The sequence below is a fragment of the Helicoverpa armigera genome, chromosome 5, assembly GCF_030705265.1.
Source record: "Helicoverpa armigera isolate CAAS_96S chromosome 5, ASM3070526v1, whole genome shotgun sequence".
Lineage (NCBI taxonomy): Eukaryota > Metazoa > Arthropoda > Insecta > Lepidoptera > Noctuidae > Helicoverpa > Helicoverpa armigera.
Genome location: NC_087124.1, coordinates 5,089,998 through 5,110,747, shown reverse-complemented (window position 1 = coordinate 5,110,747; position 20,750 = coordinate 5,089,998). Strand labels below are relative to the sequence as shown.

Sequence of the window (20,750 nt, the reverse complement as noted above, 5' to 3'; positions counted from 1 at the left end):
TGGTGCAGCCAATTGTCGGCCATTACGGCAGTTCTCGTATAAGGAGATCAGCCAGCTGCGCAGGACATATTATAGTGCACAAGCATTTGCGTAGACACAGGTGCCCTCTCTATTACTTCACTCTCATAGACTCATGGGACGGCAATCCGACTCTACCGGAGAGAGATCAGGCGCTCCGATACACGGGTGTATCGATCACCAACTTCCAGGCTCTGGGCTGCCTTGTTTTATATACGAAGAACACTACGTTTTGTGTTACAGATCTCTAAAAACGTAATTTTATTTTAAGATTTTATCTTACATTTTTGATACGCACATACATAGGTGTGTTGGTATATAATGACAATTTGCAAGTAAAGCTATTCGATAGATAATTTGGTCGAGATGTGGAAGTGTGTAGTTTTGGTATTTTATATTTTTGCGGTACTTGTGCACGGCGAAGGGGGTTCACGAATTGTGACAATAGACCAGGGTCCCGTGCGTGGGCGCATGGACCCTGAAGGGGGTCTCTACGTCTTCTACAATATCCCATACGCCACTGCGCCTACAGGGACTGATAGATTTAAGGTAATGTTAATAAAAAAATCTTAAGAGCGCTAAATATCAACTCGTTGGTTATTTTTGTACTTGGCATACCATATCATCTTTAAAGAGAATATTAGTAAAAATAATGTTCTAAAAGATAGTCGATTTAATATAGGCAAGTACAATACATTTATCTGCTGGTGACGTCGACGTGTATTCATTATTGATGCTCTTGAGAAAAAAAACGTGCATATTATCGATTAATCTTGCTTACTCATACTGTTTACCTGTCTTATCTAAGTATGAATTTGATTACGTCAATCAAATATAAAAATAATACTTAAGTATTGAAGGATTAATGATATCTAATAGAGCAATAAATCTTGTAAACATTGACGCAATTGCTTACTGACTTACAACCCTGCTGAGTTCATTGATGTAGATTTCGTTAATGTCGACACCCTAATAAAGGATTTTGTCCTTAGCTGCTTTTATTAAGTTATTATTTTCTTTTCAGGCTCCCCTTGCCGCTCCAGTATTTTTATCAACGTTCGATGCAGTAAATAGAGATATTCGATGTCCTCAAGGCACTGCAGAAGGGGACACACGAGAAGACTGCCTGGTAGCTAACGTGTTCACACCTGATACAAACGCGACCAATCTGCCTGTCTTAGTATTTGTCCACGGAGGAGCCTACCAACGTGGCCACGGATTATCAGACCAGTACAGAGCCTTAGTTCGTACGAACCAATTAATTGCCGTGTCGTTTAACTATAGACTCGGCGTGCATGGCTTTCTGTGTCTGGGCACAGAAGGAGCTCCTGGAAATGCTGGACTCAAAGATCAGGTGGCATTACTTCGATGGGTGAACAGAAACATCGCCAGCTTCGGAGGTAATCCTGCCGATGTCACGCTAGCAGCCTGCAGTGCTGGATCTGGATCCGTGGACTTCCTGACTCTTTCTAGCCTTACACATGGACTGTTTCAAAAGGTAATAATGGAGAGTGGCATCAGCACTGGTGCTACTGGTGTACAGATTGATCCTATTCAAAATGCTAAGAATTATGCAAAAGTCCTGAACTTCACTAACGTTGATGATTTGAGCAGTCTAGAGGAATTCTACAAAACGGCATCATTCGAACTTTTAACTTCAGAATTATATGAAATAGTTGATAATGAGGACGTTGGTATTCGGTTCGCTCCATGTGTGGAACGAGACATCGGTCAAGAGAGGGTCATTACGGATGGACCTATGAATATTATAAAACAGGGTAAATATAATAAAGTGCCTTTGATGTATGGTTTCACAAATATGGAAGGTGCTATGAGACTCCCTTACTTTGATACTTGGAAAGACCGGATGAACGAGAAATTCTCTGACTTTTTGCCGATTGAATTACATTTTGAAAGCGATGAAGAAAAGGCAAAGGTGGCTGAAAAAGTCAAACAATTTTATTTCAAAGACAGGCCGGTGGGCGAAGAGACTATGTTCGAATATTTATTGTACTTCACTGACGTTTTATTTGCGTACCCAATGTTGAGATCTTTAACAGCCCGCGTGAAGTCCCAGGGTGACATTATATACCTTTTTGAGTATTCTTTTGTGGATGATGATACGCCGAACTTTCCTTTTACTGAAGTACGTGGAGCAACGCACTGCCAACAATCTAGAGTAGTGCGAGACAATGATTATACTACTAGAAGTAAAGAATTCCAGTCTATGGTACGAAGTTTAAGGGACTATACACTCAATTTCATTTTGACTGGGTAAGTATCTCATACCTATTAATACCTATCTATCGCTTTTACATCTTTCAGGATTTCAGACACGTTTTGCACATTTTTGTTTTTATAAAAACCATCTATTTATCGGCTATATTAATAATTGTTGCCATTTATTCTAGCACTCCATCTTCAAACAACGCAAGTTTACCAAGATGGCTGCCAGCAAACGCGCAGAGGTCTCCGCACATGCATTTGGCCTCAGTCATAGAGCTAAAAGACAACATCCTGGAGGATCGAGCTGCGTTCTGGGACATTATCTATGACCAATACTACGGAGGTCCTATCTTACCTCACCAGACCGCCAACGCTGCTTCTACAAAGATCTCAAACTTTTTATTACTTACTGCTTTATTAGGTTACTTTATTTTATTTAGGAATTAGGATTATTATATTATTGTACGTCTATTAATATTGAATTCCGCCACGCCATAAAAAATGACAAGCAATTAAATTGTTATCAGATAAGTTTCGCACGTTTTTGCAATCTTACTGAGTTATCGGTAGCTGTGATAAAATAGAAAAACAAAATAATTTCTATATGGATCGGAAATGGTTTGTTTTATTTTAATAATCACCTAAACCCTTCAGATAACTATGGACAGGACGTAGGCAAGATAGGTACTATCTAAGTACACTACTATTAGATTTTTAAATCCCTAAATACTTTAATTATGTCACCGTTAATAGCTGCAGTGGGTAGGATATATTTTATCACAGGACGAGAAAGTAGCTTCTACGGGATGCGAATGAAACCACGGGAAAGAGGGTGTGTGGTAATAAATCGACCTTAGAACTAAAACCCAGGGTTTGCAGAATAAACAGATATCCTTATCAGGCTTGTAGGCTTATCAGGGAATGAGTGAATACTGTAGCTGATGCATGTACAGACAAGAGAAAACGTATTTGTTTGATCTAATCGTTTCGCACGTGCATCATCAAACGTGTTAGTCAACCCCGAAATAGCGCATTTAAGATTGTGAACGCAATCATAATCGCTAAATATAATCAATTATTTATAAGTTAACCCGGAATTATTTTTTATGCAAGAGAAAAACAAGTTGTTGCAGTAAAATAACAAGAATAAAAAAAATTAAGTTGGTAGTTACGCAGCAAACTTATATTTTTCAGCAGTTTATATCTCAGCGTTGCGTGACAATCATCCCGCAAATAAAGAGCTTTCATTTCTTTTAGGAAAGAAGTATAATTCGATTGGATACTATGATATGGTATAGATGTGTTTTATATACCTAGAGTTACGTCTATGGTGCTTACTACTTTCTGACTTTTATTAGGTATAGATTAGGTATGTAATAGCAGAAGTTTCGACTGCTTTGTGTTTTAGCAAATAATTTTTGAATTTCGAAATCGAGAACAAAAAGTAAACTTTTGAATCCATCGCAATGCTCAAGGTCCTATACGCTTGCCGTTCAAACATGGCTCTGCACTCGCAGAAAAAACAACTTTGCTCACTTGTAATAGGTACAATAACTATTATCTAGCAAATCATGAAAACGTAAAATATAAAATTCACGGACTAGCCCTCTAATTACGTCACTGATTGGTAGATTTTATCTCCCCTATATAAGCGATAGGCGGAATTAAAAGCACTACTACATATAATTTACACAATAATCACCAAATACCTATTGGCTTTGTGAAGTCAAGATGTGGAGGTGTGCAGTGTTCTTAGTATGTAGTGTAGTGGTCGTGGCATGTTCCGAAGATTGGCGCATTGTGAACATCGATCAGGGTCCGGTCCGAGGATACTTGCACCCTGATCGTACTTATTACAGCTTCTATAACATACCGTATGCTACTGCGCCTACTGGGACCGATAGATTTAAGGTAAGTGTCAATCTTGATATTAGTAAATAATAATCATACCAGTTGTTCTATTATTTGTTCATTTAAAAGATGAATTGATATATATGCTGTAATTAACTCTATTGAGTAAGTGGGTTAATTGATTTACCCAGTCATCACACAAATAAAATATAATTATATTAAAACATTAATTGAATTCTTTTTTTATTTTAAAAGGAATCCTTTTTTATTTTAAACCTCAAGGACAAATCTTATAGTAATGTGTCTGTATTAGTTAATTCGAACATTCAAATTAAAGATAGGTACCTTTTTCTAGTAGGCAATAATTGTTATCAATGAATTGTAATCGTATTATGACCGTCTAATAAATATTATGTTAACGTACGCAGATACTTGATAATTCAATAAAGATAACACTGATCTGAATTAGGTCCTTCTTGTTGTATCTGGTTTCGAGTTATTTGTCTATCTAATCACAAACCTCGACTGGAATTTCATGCAAAAAAAATATTTTTTTTTTCTGTTTTTTTGCAGGCTCCTCTTCCACCACCAGTATTTCTATCGACTTTCGATGCTGTGAACCGGAATATAATATGCCCACAGCCCTTTGGAACCTTGCAAATGCAAGAAGACTGCTTAGTTGCCAATGTGTTTGTCCCTAATGCAGAAGCTACTAATCTACCTGTCCTAGTAGTGGTACACGGAGGAGCTTATCAGCTGGGACACGGCTTAGCGGAAAACTTTCAGAACTTTGTAAGGGAAAAGCATCTGATTTTAGTTACATTTAACTATAGGCTCGGTGTGCATGGATTTTTATGTCTGGGTACTGAAGGAGCTCCCGGCAATGCTGGACTCAAGGATCAGGTGGCTTTACTTCGCTGGGTGAACAGAAACATCGCCAGCTTCGGAGGTAATCCTGATGATGTGACACTAGCAGGCTGCAGCGCTGGATCTGGATCCGTAGACTTCCTAACTATTTCTAGTCTCACGCAAGGCTTGTTTAAAAAAGCTATCTTGGAAAGTGGCATTAGTACGGGCGCTACAGGTACACAAATCGATGCTATTCAAAATGCTAAAGATTACGCAAAGGTGTTGAATTTTAATGATGTTGATGATTTGGATAAGTTAGAAGAATTCTACAGAACCGCATCATTTCAACTTTTAACGTCACGTGTTGATCAAATTATTAACAATCCCGATGTTACGACTCGGTTTGCTCCGTGTGTGGAAAGAGACATTGGTCAAGAAAGAGTAATTATGGATTCGCCAATGAACATCAAAACTGGAGGCAATTATACAAAGGTACCTTTGCTATATGGATTTACTAATATGGAAGGCGCCATGAGACTACCATCCTTTGATGACTGGAAAGTTCGAATGAATGATAAATTTTCAGACTTTTTACCAGCTGAGTTGCATTTTGAAAGCGAAGAAGTAAAAGAAGAAGTTGCACAGAAAGTAAAACACTTCTATTTTGGAAACGATCCCGTGAGTGAAGAAAATATTGTGTCATATATACTATATTTTACGGACGTGTTATTTTCATATCCCATGTTACGATCTCTATCAAGCAGGGTGGAAGCTCTCGGTGATACAATTTATTTATTTGAGTACTCATTTGTGGATGAAGATACGCCGAGCTTTCCGCATACACAAGTTCGAGGGGCGGATCACTGCCATCAATTTGTCGCAGTCATGGATTATGATGTTTCTCACAGAACTGACGAATTCAAGCGCATGCAACACCTTCTTAGAGAATATTGGATTAGTTTCATAAAGAACGGGTAAGAAAAAAAAATATTTACTTTTCATTGTGAGATATGTATTTTTTTATTTTGCTATCTTTTATTTCTTGAATAATTCTGTGATTGATTGGGCCGATCAAATCTGATTATGAAACCAAAATACTGTTTCATAAGTAGATATTCTGCGAAAATATATTATCTAAATTATTTAGTCATCATGCATAGGTATATCAAATCTGCTTATAAATAAAATTATGCCTTGTATCAGCAAGAAGTAAAGGGCATCCATAATCAGGTAGGTAAGCGGTTTCACATAGTTCTGCGCAAATCTTGATGAAGTTTCTTTGCGCACTCGCATAAGAATAAACCGTCTCTAAAAACCTAACTTCTATTACAATGTTTATCTCAATCAATTCTCCCATTTCATATAAGTGTTTTTTTTTGTAACCATTTGTTAGAGTTTATTAGTTAAGTTTGCGTGTTTGTTTTGATTTCAGTTCTCCATCGTCAAGTAACTTAAGTTTACCAACGTGGATCCCCGCTAACTCTGCCAGGTCTCCACACCTGTCTTTGGGTCCAGTTATACAACTGAAGGATGACATTCTAGAGGGTAGGGCTGAATTCTGGGATGCTATATACGACGAATACTATCGAGGCCCTGTAATACCTTCTCCAGAACCTGAATCTGAACCTGCAACTGACGGCGCCGTCACACAAATGATCTCAAATATTTTATATGTAGCTGTAATATTAACTATTTATTTAGCTTTGTAAAACATGTTCATGCCTGTTTAGGATTTAAGTTTTATGTTATCGATTAAACTAATTTTATTTTTTTTATATCGATTTTTAATCTCTTTACTCAGGAAGTTGTAGGTACTATCGTGCTTGTCAAAATAGGTTTAATTAAGATCTTTGTCTTGAAGTTATACGGATTATTAAGTAATATTTAGATAAAAGATAAGTGTATTAAAGTGTTAAACTTTATATACCTACATATATTATTTCTTGTTAACGCGTAGATTACCTACTGCTTTATCCTATACAGCTAGTGTAGCTAATGTAGGTGTGATGTATTTATTATGTCCTAGTGATGGGGATCGAGGTAATACAGCTTTTGTTTCGGCGTAGGTGAACCAAATGGTGCTTATGATTGACATTATCTACCATCGACTTATCAAAACAGATTTTTACACTCGATGCATTATTAATTTATCAGGGCCTTGTTTACAAAACCAGCAAGTAGGTGTGCACCGTATCTTATCAAGCATATTTGGTGCATATCTCTAGCTAATATTAGAAGTTTTATTTAAGCCAGTGGAAGGTATCTGGCATGATAATTAAGCTTAAGGTAAGTACGCACGAGCACACGAGTAACATTTCTTGACATGAAATCACAAATTAAAACGATGCGATGATGAAAACGATTTGAACTTCAAAGTTGAAAAATGACAGTTCAAAAAAAAACACGAACTTCCTTGGTCACTGCCTCAAAGTTTGAAGAACTATATAAAGTATTTATACGGCATGGTGGTTGAAGGGCAATGACCAATAGCAGCCTTGCTAAATGCGGGACGCAAGCGGCGGAGCGCGGGGCAGGGAGAGGTTGAGCCGCTATTGACAACGACAACAGTCTGCACCTTGCACTTGCCAAAATTTCGGACCTTCATTGTTAAATTAACAACCTAGTTCTTAAATTAGTGATGAATCTCATATTGATAGTTCTATCAGTGGTGGCTTTAACTAAATGTGATGAGGGTGAGTGGCGGAAAGTACATATTGCACAAGGAGATTTGCTCGGACGCAAGGACCCGGCCTTTGGACTGTACGCCTTTTATAATATTCCGTACGCCAGCGTGCCATCTGGACCGGACCGGTTTAAGGTACTTCACATTTTCCTTGTTTACAATATTCCTATTTTATTTTAATTAGATGTCAAAAATATTGAATATTGCAGCTGTTTTACTCGTAGAATCATAGTTACTACGTTGAAAATTTGAACATTTTCAGGCTCCGCTCCCGGAACCAGTATGGGTGCAACCATTAGAAGCAGTCGATAAAGGTGTCATTTGTATGCAGGCTCCTACAAAATTCATAGACATAAAGTCTAAAACAGTGCAGGAAGATTGTCTCATTGCGAATATATTCGTCCCGGACACTGATGAGAAACGTTTACCTGTAATAGTAAACATACATGGAGGAGGATTTGAAATTGGTTATGGGGCCATGGTGTCACCTAAGTACTTAGTACAAACTAAAAAAGTAATTTTAGTCAACTTTAATTACCGACTTGGAGTACACGGGTTCCTGTGTCTGGGCACGAACGATGTTCCCGGCAACGCTGGATTGAAGGACCAAGTGGCACTGCTTCGCTGGGTGAAGAAGAATATCGCTAGCTTTGGAGGCAATCCTGATGACGTCACACTGACAGGCGGCAGTGCAGGGTCAATATCAACTCATTTGTTGATGTTGTCAAAGACAGCAGAAGGACTTTTCAATAAAGTAATCCCGGAAAGTGGAGCTGCCGTGTCCTCTCTTTCGGTTCAGTTAGATCCACATGAAGATGCTAAGATTTACGCTCAAATGTTAAACTTTACTAATGTCGAAGATTTTAATGCATTAGAAGAATTTTATAAAAATACTCCACTAGAGTCATTGCTCATTAGTACACTTACCTTAAGAACAGACTCTGTTTTGTTACACGCGCCGTGTATTGAAAGCCAAACTAGTGAAGAAAGAGTTTTAGATGATTCACCGTACAATATAATCAAAAGTGGTAATTACAGAAAAGTTCCTATATTAATTGGGACCAGCAATATGGAAGGATTAGTTCAAATACACAATTTGGAAACCTGGAAAGTTGCTATGAATGAAAAGTTTTCAGATTTTCTGCCCGGTGATTTGCAATTTGCCAATAAGGAGGAAAAGGAAGAAATAGCTAAGAAAGTTAAAGAATTCTATTTTGGTGACCAGCAGGTCGGTGAAGACACAATATTAACTTATGTTGAATACCTCGGCGACATTATGTTCAATTTTCCTACTTTAAGATCAGTCAAGCTACACGTAGAATCTGGCCATGATCAATTATATTTATATCAATACTCTTTTGTGGATGAGAGTACTCCGTTTGTACCTTTCACGAAGGTGCGTGGTGCTGGTCATTGTGCTCAAACGGGTGCCGTACTCGACGGAGTTCCTTTTGTAACCAATGACGAAAGCAATTTGACGGTGGAATACAAACAAATGAAATCCACTATCAGGGATATGTGGTACAACTTCGTTGTACATGGGTAAGTTGTATTTGTTAAAGTTTAAACTAAATCTTTAGACCTAATTGCGATTTGGTCCCATTATATTTCCAGCAACCAATAGCTTGACAGACACGAGCACAGAATACCTAGAGAGATTTTTATATCACTTTAAAGTCTTATTTATGAATGTGTATAGAATGAAAGATACAAAAATATTTGCACTGTTACATTTTTAATGAATTATTATTTTTTAGAACGCCTGTGTTGCATGGATCATCCTTGCCCGCTTGGCCGGCAGTAGGTGCAGATGGCAGTCCACATATGTCTCTAAAACAACCAGTCCAGCTGGGTGGAGCATTCATGGAGAAGAGGGCAAAATTTTGGTTTGATATCTACGAAAGATATTATCTGCAACCGGTGCCGCCACCTCAGCCTCCACTAGACCACTTAGAGCTGTGATCATAATATTAAGACGTAGCTTTGAAGAATATGCTTAAATAAAATGTGTTAAAACTTCTGCGTGAGTTGAAAAGGTTTTGATTTTCCCAAATCTTTGCGTATCCTTCACTGTTTTCCTGTCTGTTATTTCTTCACTGTCCTTCAGTTATTTCTTCCTCTTAGTTTTCATTGCTTGTGCAATTAATAGACTTGACTACCAGTAGGTAGTTGTAGTTTGCATTAATGTTGGTTCCTAAAATCAGGTTACTATTGAATGCTTGAACGAATTTGTCGTATGAATTCAAGCCGATGTAAATAACGCCTACCATTTTTAGAACAGCAGAGATTTGCGGGACAGCTGGGTTGGTTTAATCAGTTGTGTTATCATATCTTTCGAAACCAGTCAAAGTTCGTATACCTATCAATCGTTCACACCGACGGCACACAATCTGTTAATTGAGCCACTAAATGCTTTGTGCCAACTATGTCAGGCAACTAAGGTGGCTTAACTATACATGTCGGTGGGTCCATTAACAGAAATGAATAGCGACATTCTGTAGGGCTTCTTTCTGGGATGCTGTATAGGTAGGACGATGATTATCGAGGTCCTGTGAAGCCATCTCCTGCACCTGAATATGTGCCTGAAGCTTAAGAATGAGCTCAAAAGTATAAACTATATTTATAAAACTTTTATTTAGCTAAGTACTCGTGATGTTCTTAAAATAAACCGAGATGTTAATCAAAAAACCACTCTTTCCAAAAAAGGTTAAGTTTTTTTGCCTGAATGTTTATGTATTAAACATTTTAACAGCGTGGTGTCATTATTATCATTATTGTCAGTTACTAAGAACGCGCGCACACTACAAACTTTTAGTCGGCCGACTGTCGATTTTGTCGATTGAAAAAATATTTTATTTAGAAAATCGTAAATTCAATCAAAGCTTTTAGTTGCTCTGATACCTAACAAATACCTGATCTTTGTAACGAGTGTACTTCCTTCATCTTCATACCGGTTTATGAACCCAAATCAATTGTCGGCCCATTAAAAGTTTTTAGTGTGCGCGCGCTCTTGTGGTTGCCTTGTTCAAAGCTGAGCGCGGGGCAAGCGGTGAAGCGGGGGACATGAAGAGCAGTAGATATATATATTGTTGAAGGCCAGTCTCTATCTGCACTTCGGCTGTTCCGCCGAACTTCTGATAGTGATCATGAAAATAATGTATTTGGTGACGATTCCAATATTGATAGTTTTATCAGTGGCCGCTTTCACTAATTGCGATGAGGGTGAGTGGCGGAAAGTACATATTGCACAAGGAGACTTGCTCGGGCGCAGGGACCCGGCCTTCGGACTGTACTCCTTTTATAATATACCGTATGCCACCGTGCCATCCGGACCGGACCGGTTTAAGGTACTTCACATTTTCCTTGTTTACGATTACAGCACTGAATCATTTCCAACTCATGATTACATTTTTATCTCAATTTGTGAATATTGTACCTTAGTTAGACTATAACTCACTCATTTGAGGTATTGCAGTTGCCTACTACTTGGAATTTGATAAATTTCAGGCTCCGCTTCCGGGTCCAGTATGGGAGCAACCACGGGAAGCAGTCGACAAAGGTGTAATTTGTATGCAGATTCCAACAAAACCCACAAAGTCTTTAACGATGCAGGAGGATTGTCTCATTGCGAACATATTCGTCCCGGACACTGATGAGAAAGATCTGCCTGTAATAGTAAGCATACATGGAGGAGGATTCGAACTAGGATACGGGGCTTTTCTGGCACCTAAATACTTAGTTAAAACTAAAAAAGTAATTGTAGTCAACTTTAATTACCGACTTGGAGTACATGGGTTCCTGTGTCTGGGCACAAACGATGTTCCCGGCAACGCTGGATTGAAGGACCAAGTGGCATTACTCCGCTGGGTGAAGGATAACATCGCTAGCTTTGGAGGCAATCCTGATGACGTCACAGTGACGGGCGGCAGCGCAGGGTCAATATCAACTCTGTTGCTGATGTTGTCAAACACAACAGAAGGGCTTTTTAGAAAAGTAGTCCCGGAAAGTGGAGCTGCCGTATCCTCTCTTGCGGTTCAGTTAGATCCACTTGAATATGCTAAGGATTGGGCTAAAACGTTAAACTTTACAAATGTAGATGATTTGGCCGCATTAGAAGACTTTTATAAAAACACTCCTCTACAGTCATTGTTTCACAGCGCCCAAAGAACGGATTCTACACTATTCCATTCACCGTGTATTGAACGCCAAACTAGTGAACAAAGTTTTTTGGATGATTCGCCGTACAATATAATCAAAAGTGGCAATTATAGAAAAGTTCCTATTTTAATTGGGACGAGCAATATGGAAGGGTTGCTCGAAAAAAACAAGTTTAAAAGGTGGGAAATGGCTATGAACGAAAATTTTTCGGAGTTCTTGCCAGGTGATTTGCAATTTGACAATATGGAAGAGAAGAAAGAGACGGCTAAAAAAGTTAAAGAACTTTATTTTGGTGACCAGCCGGTCAGCGAAGACACAATATTGTCGTACATTCAATACTTCGGAGATGTAATGTTTAATTATCCTACTTTGAGAACAGTGCAGTTGCTCATAGAATCTGGACATGATCAAATATATTTATATCAATATTCTTTTGTGGATGAGAGTACTCCGTTTGTTCCATACACGAAGGTGCGTGGTGCTGGGCATTGTGCTCAATCTGTCGCCATATTCGACGTAAGCAGTGACGAGAGTACATTGTCGGTGGAATACCAACAAATGAAAGCCACGATGAGGGAATTATGGACCAACTTTGCTGTACATGGGTAAGTTACGTACATTAAAATTTTAACCAAAAATCTGTAGGCCTTATTGCGATATTGCTAATATCCCATATATTTATCCAGTTACAAAATGGAGAGAATTTAACATCACTTTAAGTTTATGTACCTACAGTTCACATTAATGAATATTTATTAAAGCAGAGAAGTTAACATTGCAAAACTCGTTCACAAACAGTTTTTATGTTAGTCATAGAGGCACACAGTTTCTGACTCATTATTTTTACTTACATAGTGTGATAGAAGTAAAGTATTATTTTCCGATCTCTTGAACTCATCAATTTAATCTGAATTTTCCAGAATGCCTGTGTTGAATGGATCGTCCTTGCCCGCTTGGCCGACTGTAGGTGCAGATGGCAGTCCATATATGATTCTGAACCAACCACTGCAGCTGGCTGGAGCATTCTTGGAGAAGCGAGCACAGTTCTGGAATGATCTCTACGATAGACATTATCGGGCACCGGTACCGCCCCAGTAACGGCAGAAATAAGTATGTGTATAGTTGAAGTTATAGTGTAGAATGAAATAAAATGCGTTAAAGGACGCACCTGAGAGTAAGACAGGCTTTTCTTTTATTTTACCTTCTTGTTCAGTTCACTTCTTTATGTAAAAAGGAATAAGGGCAAGAAAGGCCTACTTCTTACACAACCTTTCACAACAATAGCAATATGTACGACTACGAGTTCAGGCCATGGAGTTACTTGCCCGTTCTTCTCCATAGGAAGCTACTTCTTACATTGGGCATTCTAGAATCAAACTTATTTATATTTTTGACGTTCACAAGTGCTTGTAAAGGCGTATCCCTACTGAGATAATAAATGCGAAGGCAACTCTGTCTGTCTGTTACGCTTTCACTTCTAAACCACTGAACTGATTTTAATAAAGTTACTGAGATGGAGTTGACCTTGAGAAAGAAAAGAATAGTTTTTATCCCGGACTTTTGAAGAGTTATCTTGGAAACGCGATATAACCGAACACGACGCGGGCAAAACCGGGCGGAAAGCTAGTATAAAATAAAATAATTTGACTTTGACCGATCTGCACAACGCCTACTAATTTTAGAATAGCAGTGATTTTACGGACGATAACAGTGTGTCTGTTGGATCAGGTTTCTGTTACATGTATCCTCTAAAGCTCCTATTAGTAAAAGATCGAAGTAGCAAACCCGATTCTGCATGGGAGTTACAGATTATTTACCATGAAGTTTTATTTCAGAAACAGATGCAATACAGATTCGGGTCTTGAATCACGTTTCCGAAATTCTTCCCACTAGTACTACGTTCAAAGTTAAAAGCTAATACTTAAAGAAACATTACATAAAAATTGAAGTTTTTACCTTAATGACTACGACGATGTGCTAGACATTACAATAGGCATTGTTACATTATGATTGTTTTTCTGAAATCAAGGTTAGACTCATTTGGAAGTAGTGCTACTTAATTCTTAACCAGACCGCCAAAGTATAGTTTTTACTGTACGTATTTTATTTCATCTTTTCCTTGTAGCTCTTATAGTGTGATTCCACCTAAATTGTTTACGAACAAAAACTCATTCGTCATTTCGCAGACATTTAAAAAATACTTATTCGCACGCAATTTGTTACTGTTTGCTTAAGCGATTAGACCAGAAGAAACATTATGTGAATCACTGTGCCGGACAATGGTGCAAACTCGTCATTATCTTTACGTTTAAAAGTTGTTAAATTGTTCATAGTTCTGTGTGTTTCTCCGGTGGCGGCTGCGGTGGAGGCACCGGCGCTTTATAATATTTCTGGTAGATGTCTTCCCAGAATTGTCCACGTTTTCCAAGGTATACTCCATCATCCAGTTCTATGACATCTCCTATGGACATGTATGGGGTTCCATTTTCATTCGCCACGGGCCACGCAGGTAGGTTTGATTCTTCTGGTACAGGTTTTCTGAAACATATTATTTACTTAGTTACTTTATTAGTTGTATTATACCGAAAGTGCTACCGAAAGACTATTATTAACCAACGCAACGGTCCTTATGAATACATAATATTATTATGTTGTCTTTTTTCTCGTTTAAAAACTATGTTAGAACAAGAGCATGATTTTTGCCATCGATATAAAAAGAGCTGCATAAGTAGAATTAGATTTTTTTCTTACATACGAATATATAAATAAAAACTAAATGGTTTCTTACCCCTTGGTAGCGAAGTTTAACCACATTTCTCTTATTGAGGCTTTAATTTGCTTGTATTGTTCAGATATATTACTTTCATCGGGCACCATAGGGCCGCCCCCATCAAGTACTGCCGTAGTCTGAGCACAGTGGCCAGCTCCACGAACCTCCGTGAATGGCACATAAGGAGTACTGTCATCCACAAAGGAATATTCATACAAATATATTTGGTCATGACCGGCTTCTACATGTAGTTTAACGTGTTTTAAGGTAGGATAGCCAAAAGTAAGATCACCGAAGTACTCAAGAGACTTTAGAATAGTTTCTTCAGCTATTGGCTGGTCATCGAAGTAAAATTCTTTTACTTTTTTACCAATCTCATCCCTTTCTGCATCGTTTTCGAATTGCAAGTCAGTTGGAAGGAAATCTGAAAATTTCTGATTCAAACCGTCTTTCCATTTTGCAAAAATAGGTATGTGTAGCGATCCTTCCAAGTTGCTTGTTCCTATCAAAATGGGAACTTTTTTGTATTTACGGTTCTTTATAATGTTGACTGGGGAATCTTCCAGAAAAGCCCCTTTCCCTTTGCGTTCAATGCACGGCGAGAAGAAAACGGTACTATCTTTTCTTTGTAAAAATGTACTTAAAAGTATTGAATCTAAAGGAGCTGTTGCATAAAACTCTTCTAAGGCATGAAAGTCTTCAAAGTCACTGAAGTTCAACAATTTTGCGTAGGTTTTAGCGGTTTCCAGAGGATCCATTTGAATTGCAATTGAGCCTACGCTTGCCCCACTTTCCAGAATCACTTTGTTAAACAGACCCTCAGCAGATTTGGAGAGCATCAACAGATCTGCAGACACTGAACCAGCACTATAGCCTGCTATTGTGACGTCATTTGGGTTGCCGCCGAAATTAGCGATGTTCTTTTTTACCCAGCGAAGTAAAGCCACCTGGTCCTTAAGACCAGCGTTGCCAGGAGCAGTGTTGGAGCCCAGGCACAGGAACCCATGTACTCCAAGTCTATAATTGAAGTTGACAACTATAACTTTTTTAGTCTTCACTAATTTTGTAGGTTTTATCATGTCTCCATATCCTAATTCAAACGCCCCTCCATGGACGTATACTATGACCGGTAGATTTTTATCCTCAGTATCGGGGACATAGACATTCGCAATAAGACAGTCTTCCTGCATAGTCTTAGACTTGGTGTCTATGAATGGTGAAGGACTTTGCATACAAATGATGCCTTTATCTACAGCGTCCAGAGGTTGTAGCCACACTGGTGGAGGGTAAGGTGCCTGAAAATTGAAATAAACGTGTATATGTAACGTGTTATATTTATTTTACTTAAAAGACTAAGTTGAAGTGGATACCAAGTGTTCTATAATTGTGAGGTTATATTTTTCCATTCTGATCTAATCTGAGCTGTTTTGATACTTTGGTCTTTATTCATTTAATAAGTTCCTATCGATTAGATAAATATTAAAAGTTATTATTATTTTTGCATGAAAATTAAGACTTACCTTAAACCTTTCTCTTCCCCGTGGAGCGATAGCGTAGGGTATATTATAGAAAGCGTACAGTCCACCTTCTGGGTCCCTGCGCCCACGCACGTGTCCTTGCGCGGTTCGCACTTGCCGCCACTCATTATCATCACATTTACTTAACACTACTAGACATAACACTATTAACAGTCGCCTCATGGTTTCAAATCGGTCATCGAGCCCCAGTAAGTATTTTTTCTATTTTTTTGTGTTACTTCGAAATACGTTAGGCGTGGTTAGTAACTGTCTACAATAATACTGAACATTATCTATGTTTTTGGCCACGTATAAGATAATTCGATAGTGACTGATAAATTAAATACCAAATAAACAAACGACCAATTTTAAGGTGTAATTTTTTTGTATAATTTCTTTGGAAACAATAATTATTTGAAGGCATTTGAATTAATTTTTAGAAGAAATAATTAATGTTTACTTACGTGTTCCTGATATTGATGCTCTGTGGTAAACAATTTGCTTGAGCACAAAGCAGATATTAATAAGACCAACTCCTCGGAACCGTGAATGGGCCATTTCTCCCCCTTTCTGCGCTACGGGTATTTACGGTTTTTTTATTTCAAAGGTGTCTCTAAAGTATTCACATATATGTGGGTAAAAAAACAGGAAAGCTCAAGGAAAATATGTATTAGTTGCCTGAAAGGAACATGAAAGATGAAGCAATGATGTTGAGAAAAGGAAAAGACGAATTTGAAGAGAGTGGATGTTGTATGACTTCTGCAATCATATTTACAGCCGATTCTGAGTAACTTGGGAACTGGGCAGTAAGAACAAGTGTCTTCGATCATGTAGTTACGTCGATAAATATGTTTCGCAATAGAAAACAAAAGTTAGGTAACGCTAAAGTAATTGATTATGACGCGTGCTAACTAAGATAAGTGTAATTTGTCGGTCATCCTGACAAGACAATTTTTTTTTTCATCATGACTGAGCAATTTAAAAATTGAAATACTTAAAAGCAAAAACAAAGTTAGTAAATAAATAAATATGAAATATATTATGTCCGAAGTCTAAATATGTCCCTATGGTAAAGAGAATCACTGTTTTTTGCAATTGAGAGCAATATTTGTTGTGGAACAGCATGTCGATTCTATAAAATATCACAACTCACTTCGACATCACTCTCACTTCGACTTCGATCTAAAGGTAGAATTCCGTGGACGCGACAATAGTCAACCTATGAAAATGTATGGCACCGTTGTCGAGGCCCGTGACAGTCGCGCGCGGCCGACGAATTTCGTAAGCTGCTCGCGGCATTGTCAAAAATTTAATTCTGGTTTTACTAAAATTCTATAGATGTTATTAAGCGCTAGACCATGTTGAGAAGCGTACGGCCGCGAGCGGCTCACGAAATTCGTCGTCCGCGCGCGACTGTCGCAGCCCTCGGCAGCGGTGCCATACATTTTCATAGATTGACTTTTGTCGCGCGCGGCTGCGACAATCGCGACCCACGGAATTCTACCTTAAAGTTTCGTGATTGACATTGTCAAACTACACTAGCGCTACACTATCGAGCGTGTTGACAAGTTGAACTAAATCAAAGTCGAGATTTTGACAGATCTGTCAAAATCTGTCTATCTATAGGTAGGGAGAGATGGGCAGTTGGGAGACATGATCAAATCAGAATAAAGGGGTCCTTTTATTCTGATTTCTGATCATAGTTTTGTTTTTTTTTATTGGGTAGTTTACGTTACCGACTGGTAACGGTGTTCATCCATAGACTATCTGTCATTTCTGTGAGTTGTCAAGAACAAACACTCGTAAAAGTACTTAAATATTTTGTTGCGGTTTCGGATCGTTATAAAGAGAAAACTAATGAAAGGTATGTGTATTTTCTATTATTAATTATTGATTGTCAAAATCTCCAGTTACAATTATAGTAAGTCGATGCAATCCACACCTATTATACCTTTAGAAGAGAGTACTACAGCAATAGTTAATGGGCCCCACGTTTTTATTTTAGTCTAATATGACCGGGACCACCTACGTAGGTTGACAGGTAAGTAACTATTTTTTATTTTCTAGTTTTCACATAAGATAAAACCGTTTAACTTAAAAGTTTTTTTACCGATTTTTTTTTCATAAACTAAGTCAAAAGTGTCCAATGCTCCCTATGGTAGGGAGGCTTGGACATACCATGTAATGTATAATTTCTAAATTTTTGCTCTTCTTCGTCAGTGAAAAGGACAATGGGCGATTCCGGTCCAAATGTCCACCACGAACGAGACCTATATGGCTAGATAGCCCGTTAAATATAGAACATTTTTTGTTATGAAAGTAAAAAAAAATATAATGCCAGAAAAAAGTTATAGCAAAATCAAATAAACCATTTTATAGACTTTTTCAATTTCATTTTTTCAATTACTTTTCGTGTTGTTCGATTTTCGTACTTTCTGTAACGTCTGACAAAATAGAATTGTTCAGAAGACACCACCAGTTACATTGAACTTTCGTAGATCCAGGCACCGCTGAGTATATTCAAGCACTTTTGACGCCTCAATTGGTTAGTGATTCGTACATCCATCGGGCAAAAAATATGGTCTGTTTAAATGCAAATGTGTCTTACTCATCTTAGTTTTACATAAAGTGCGGAAATGGAAGTGGAGTAAAATAATAATGATAACATACAAAAAATAATAATGATAACATACAAAAACTACCGAAAATTAAGGATACATTTTTGGCAATAATTTTTTTTTGGCATTGTTTTTTTTTTACTTTCTTAGTAAAAGTTATTCTAAATTAAGTGGGCTATTTAATTATATAGGTCTCGTTCGTGGTGGACATTTGGACCAAACTTCATACATTCTTGCCCAATCTCCTTTGTGAGGTTATAAATCTGCGCGAAAAATCCTTTATAGAATCTTGTTTCAGGTACCGTTGCCAACTTGATCTAGAGACTATTATATTTAAAATAGTGTTTAAATAAAGTTCTAAGTGTTTTAAAGTGATTAAGTGCCTACCTTTAACGATGGCTAGAATGTTTTTGCTTAAATCTTTATTAGAAGAAGCTCATGCTTTAGATAATTTAGAAAAGCGTCAACAATCTGCTAGAATTCGTAGTTTATCTTTATTAACTCGCGATGATGACTATGTGAGCATATATAGATTGTCAAAGGAGCTAATTGACCAACTAGAGTCTGATTTACTGCCCCTGATAAAGCCCACAAAACGTCGAGGCAAAGGACTTACAACTCGTGTAAAAGTAAGTATTGACACAGTTTATAGTTGAAAAATTGTAATCAAGCACACAATAATAAGAAAAACACTTAGTTCTTAATAAGGAGTATTCCCTTTATGTGGTTTCCCCGCCAGCTGATATGTTTTCAAAAGACTCTGTACTTCAGTTATAATATTGGTATTCTCTTAAGCATGAAAATAACCAAATTGGTCTCAATTTTGTTTTCACTAAATCCAGATAAAGTAGGTATTACATTTTTTATTGATTTATTGTTTCACAGATACTATGTACTTTATCATTCTTGGCTAGTGGCAGTTACCAGAAGGTTATTAAAGAGGGCATCAGAACTTATTTATCGCAACCGTCTGCATCTCGTTGCATAAATGAAGTAGTGGAAGCTCTGAACAATATGCCGTAGTAAAAAAATATATAAGGTTTCCTCAAAATCAGCAAGAAAGGCAAATTGGCGCTGTCAGTATTTTTTTTCGTAGGGTAAGCATAGATTATATTCATAGCACGAATTTAGAGATTTCTGTTTATTTTATACTTAAAAGCTGCCTCAAATTATTTACAATAACAAATTATAACTAAAACATCATATTTAGCTAAAATTCTGTGTCAAAACTGATAAAATTAAAAACTAATTAATCTCGGTTGACATTTTGTCGAGTGGGGAAGTCACTAGCACAGCATTGGTCGATGTCGAGCTCACTTCACTTCGCAAGTGATTAGGTGATGTTTACAGAATGCAAAATCAAGGTCGTTCTGAATCGAATGCGAAGTGAGAGTGAATAGCGAAGTGAAATGCGAGTTGTTGTTCGAATTTTATAGAATCGACGTGCAGGCAGGCCTTGGCCCTGTTGGGCCCCGCTGGGGTTGCTGACAGTATTCTACTTGTGTAGCCCTTTCATTTGATACCCATATTGAGGGGGCTGTGCCATTTTGTGCCGGCGGCCATATTGGATTTAATTAAAGGTGTATACAAAATTTCAGACCAATCGGTTGACAGGAAGAGGGTGAAATTTGAATTACTAAATTTGATCCAAGAATTCTGTAAAATCTGATTTTTTATGCAATAAATTGTGAAAAAGTGCCCATCCCTCCCCTACCTCCCCTAAAGTATGAAATGACATTACGAATCGAAGTGAAATGCGAGTTGTTGATCGAGTTTTATAGAATCGCAGTACAGGTTTTAAATGGGCTTAGGAGTTAATTAAAACTAAAGATATTTTTAACTGACCTACAGATTAATTTATTTCTAGTTCATGAAAAATTTATCAGCCAAGTAAGGAGTGGTTTTTAGCAAATGGAGTACGATTCCTTTGATAAACTTTCCAGGTTGTCTGTATTAAAAAGTATGCTTATCGATTGCGGTACCCCAAAAAGCACAAAGCATTACATGTTCATGAAGGTAATTGAACATTTTGTACTGATAATACTGATAACCTAATCATG

General features: G+C 37.6%; 5 protein-coding genes across 5 annotated transcripts; 4 read left to right on the top strand and 1 right to left on the bottom strand.

Annotated features, from left to right (window-relative positions):
- The first annotated feature begins 298 nt into the window (after positions 1 to 298).
- LOC110384469 (cholinesterase 1) lies at positions 299 to 2,853 on the top strand. Its single transcript, XM_049841973.2, has 3 exons — positions 299 to 567; positions 1,043 to 2,292; positions 2,430 to 2,853. The coding sequence occupies exons 1-3, from the start codon at positions 385 to 387 to the stop codon at positions 2,689 to 2,691; spliced, it is 1,695 nt and encodes a 564-aa protein (XP_049697930.2). The 5' UTR covers positions 299 to 384; the 3' UTR covers positions 2,692 to 2,853.
- A 1,076-nt stretch (positions 2,854 to 3,929) lies between these two features.
- On the top strand, positions 3,930 to 6,715 carry LOC110384475 (para-nitrobenzyl esterase). Its single transcript, XM_049841949.2, has 3 exons — positions 3,930 to 4,155; positions 4,669 to 5,918; positions 6,377 to 6,715. Exons 1-3 carry the CDS (start codon positions 3,976 to 3,978, stop codon positions 6,651 to 6,653), a joined length of 1,707 nt encoding a protein of 568 aa, XP_049697906.2. The 5' UTR covers positions 3,930 to 3,975; the 3' UTR covers positions 6,654 to 6,715.
- A 692-nt stretch (positions 6,716 to 7,407) lies between these two features.
- On the top strand, positions 7,408 to 9,647 carry LOC126054924 (esterase FE4). Its single transcript, XM_049841972.2, has 3 exons — positions 7,408 to 7,762; positions 7,890 to 9,169; positions 9,385 to 9,647. Exons 1-3 carry the CDS (start codon positions 7,583 to 7,585, stop codon positions 9,587 to 9,589), a joined length of 1,665 nt encoding a protein of 554 aa, XP_049697929.2. The 5' UTR covers positions 7,408 to 7,582; the 3' UTR covers positions 9,590 to 9,647.
- Positions 9,648 to 10,718: 1,071 nt separating this feature from the next.
- LOC110377023 (esterase FE4) lies at positions 10,719 to 12,963 on the top strand. Its single transcript, XM_021335733.3, has 3 exons — positions 10,719 to 10,974; positions 11,135 to 12,390; positions 12,706 to 12,963. The coding sequence occupies exons 1-3, from the start codon at positions 10,774 to 10,776 to the stop codon at positions 12,881 to 12,883; spliced, it is 1,635 nt and encodes a 544-aa protein (XP_021191408.3). The 5' UTR covers positions 10,719 to 10,773; the 3' UTR covers positions 12,884 to 12,963.
- A 997-nt stretch (positions 12,964 to 13,960) lies between these two features.
- On the bottom strand, positions 13,961 to 16,360 carry LOC110370334 (para-nitrobenzyl esterase). Its single transcript, XM_021326086.3, has 3 exons — positions 16,076 to 16,360; positions 14,574 to 15,850; positions 13,961 to 14,323 (listed from the first exon to the last, which is right to left on the bottom strand). Exons 1-3 carry the CDS (start codon positions 16,253 to 16,255, stop codon positions 14,113 to 14,115), a joined length of 1,668 nt encoding a protein of 555 aa, XP_021181761.3. The 5' UTR covers positions 16,256 to 16,360; the 3' UTR covers positions 13,961 to 14,112.
- Positions 16,361 to 20,750: the final 4,390 nt, after the last annotated feature.

What these genes read in the sequence shown, in the direction of transcription:
- LOC110384469 (XM_049841973.2), top strand. Translation starts at nt 385, where the DNA reads ATGTGGAAGTGTGTAGTTTTGGTATTTTATATTTTTGCGGTACTTGTG. An exon ending in CAGGGACTGATAGATTTAAG is followed by an intron (nt 568 to 1,042) that starts GTAATGTTAATA and finishes TTTTCTTTTCAG; the next exon opens with GCTCCCCTTGCCGCTCCAGT. An exon ending in CTCAATTTCATTTTGACTGG is followed by an intron (nt 2,293 to 2,429) that starts GTAAGTATCTCA and finishes CATTTATTCTAG; the next exon opens with CACTCCATCTTCAAACAACG.
- LOC126054924 (XM_049841972.2), top strand. Translation starts at nt 7,583, where the DNA reads ATGAATCTCATATTGATAGTTCTATCAGTGGTGGCTTTAACTAAATGT. An exon ending in CTGGACCGGACCGGTTTAAG is followed by an intron (nt 7,763 to 7,889) that starts GTACTTCACATT and finishes GAACATTTTCAG; the next exon opens with GCTCCGCTCCCGGAACCAGT. An exon ending in TACAACTTCGTTGTACATGG is followed by an intron (nt 9,170 to 9,384) that starts GTAAGTTGTATT and finishes ATTATTTTTTAG; the next exon opens with AACGCCTGTGTTGCATGGAT.
- LOC110377023 (XM_021335733.3), top strand. Translation starts at nt 10,774, where the DNA reads ATGAAAATAATGTATTTGGTGACGATTCCAATATTGATAGTTTTATCA. An exon ending in CCGGACCGGACCGGTTTAAG is followed by an intron (nt 10,975 to 11,134) that starts GTACTTCACATT and finishes GATAAATTTCAG; the next exon opens with GCTCCGCTTCCGGGTCCAGT. An exon ending in ACCAACTTTGCTGTACATGG is followed by an intron (nt 12,391 to 12,705) that starts GTAAGTTACGTA and finishes TGAATTTTCCAG; the next exon opens with AATGCCTGTGTTGAATGGAT.
- LOC110370334 (XM_021326086.3), bottom strand. Translation starts at nt 16,255, where the DNA reads ATGAGGCGACTGTTAATAGTGTTATGTCTAGTAGTGTTAAGTAAATGT. An exon ending in GGGGAAGAGAAAGGTTTAAG is followed by an intron (nt 15,851 to 16,075) that starts GTAAGTCTTAAT and finishes TTCAATTTTCAG; the next exon opens with GCACCTTACCCTCCACCAGT. An exon ending in TTAAACTTCGCTACCAAGGG is followed by an intron (nt 14,324 to 14,573) that starts GTAAGAAACCAT and finishes AATATGTTTCAG; the next exon opens with AAAACCTGTACCAGAAGAAT.
- LOC110384475 (XM_049841949.2), top strand. Translation starts at nt 3,976, where the DNA reads ATGTGGAGGTGTGCAGTGTTCTTAGTATGTAGTGTAGTGGTCGTGGCA. An exon ending in CTGGGACCGATAGATTTAAG is followed by an intron (nt 4,156 to 4,668) that starts GTAAGTGTCAAT and finishes GTTTTTTTGCAG; the next exon opens with GCTCCTCTTCCACCACCAGT. An exon ending in ATTAGTTTCATAAAGAACGG is followed by an intron (nt 5,919 to 6,376) that starts GTAAGAAAAAAA and finishes TTTTGATTTCAG; the next exon opens with TTCTCCATCGTCAAGTAACT.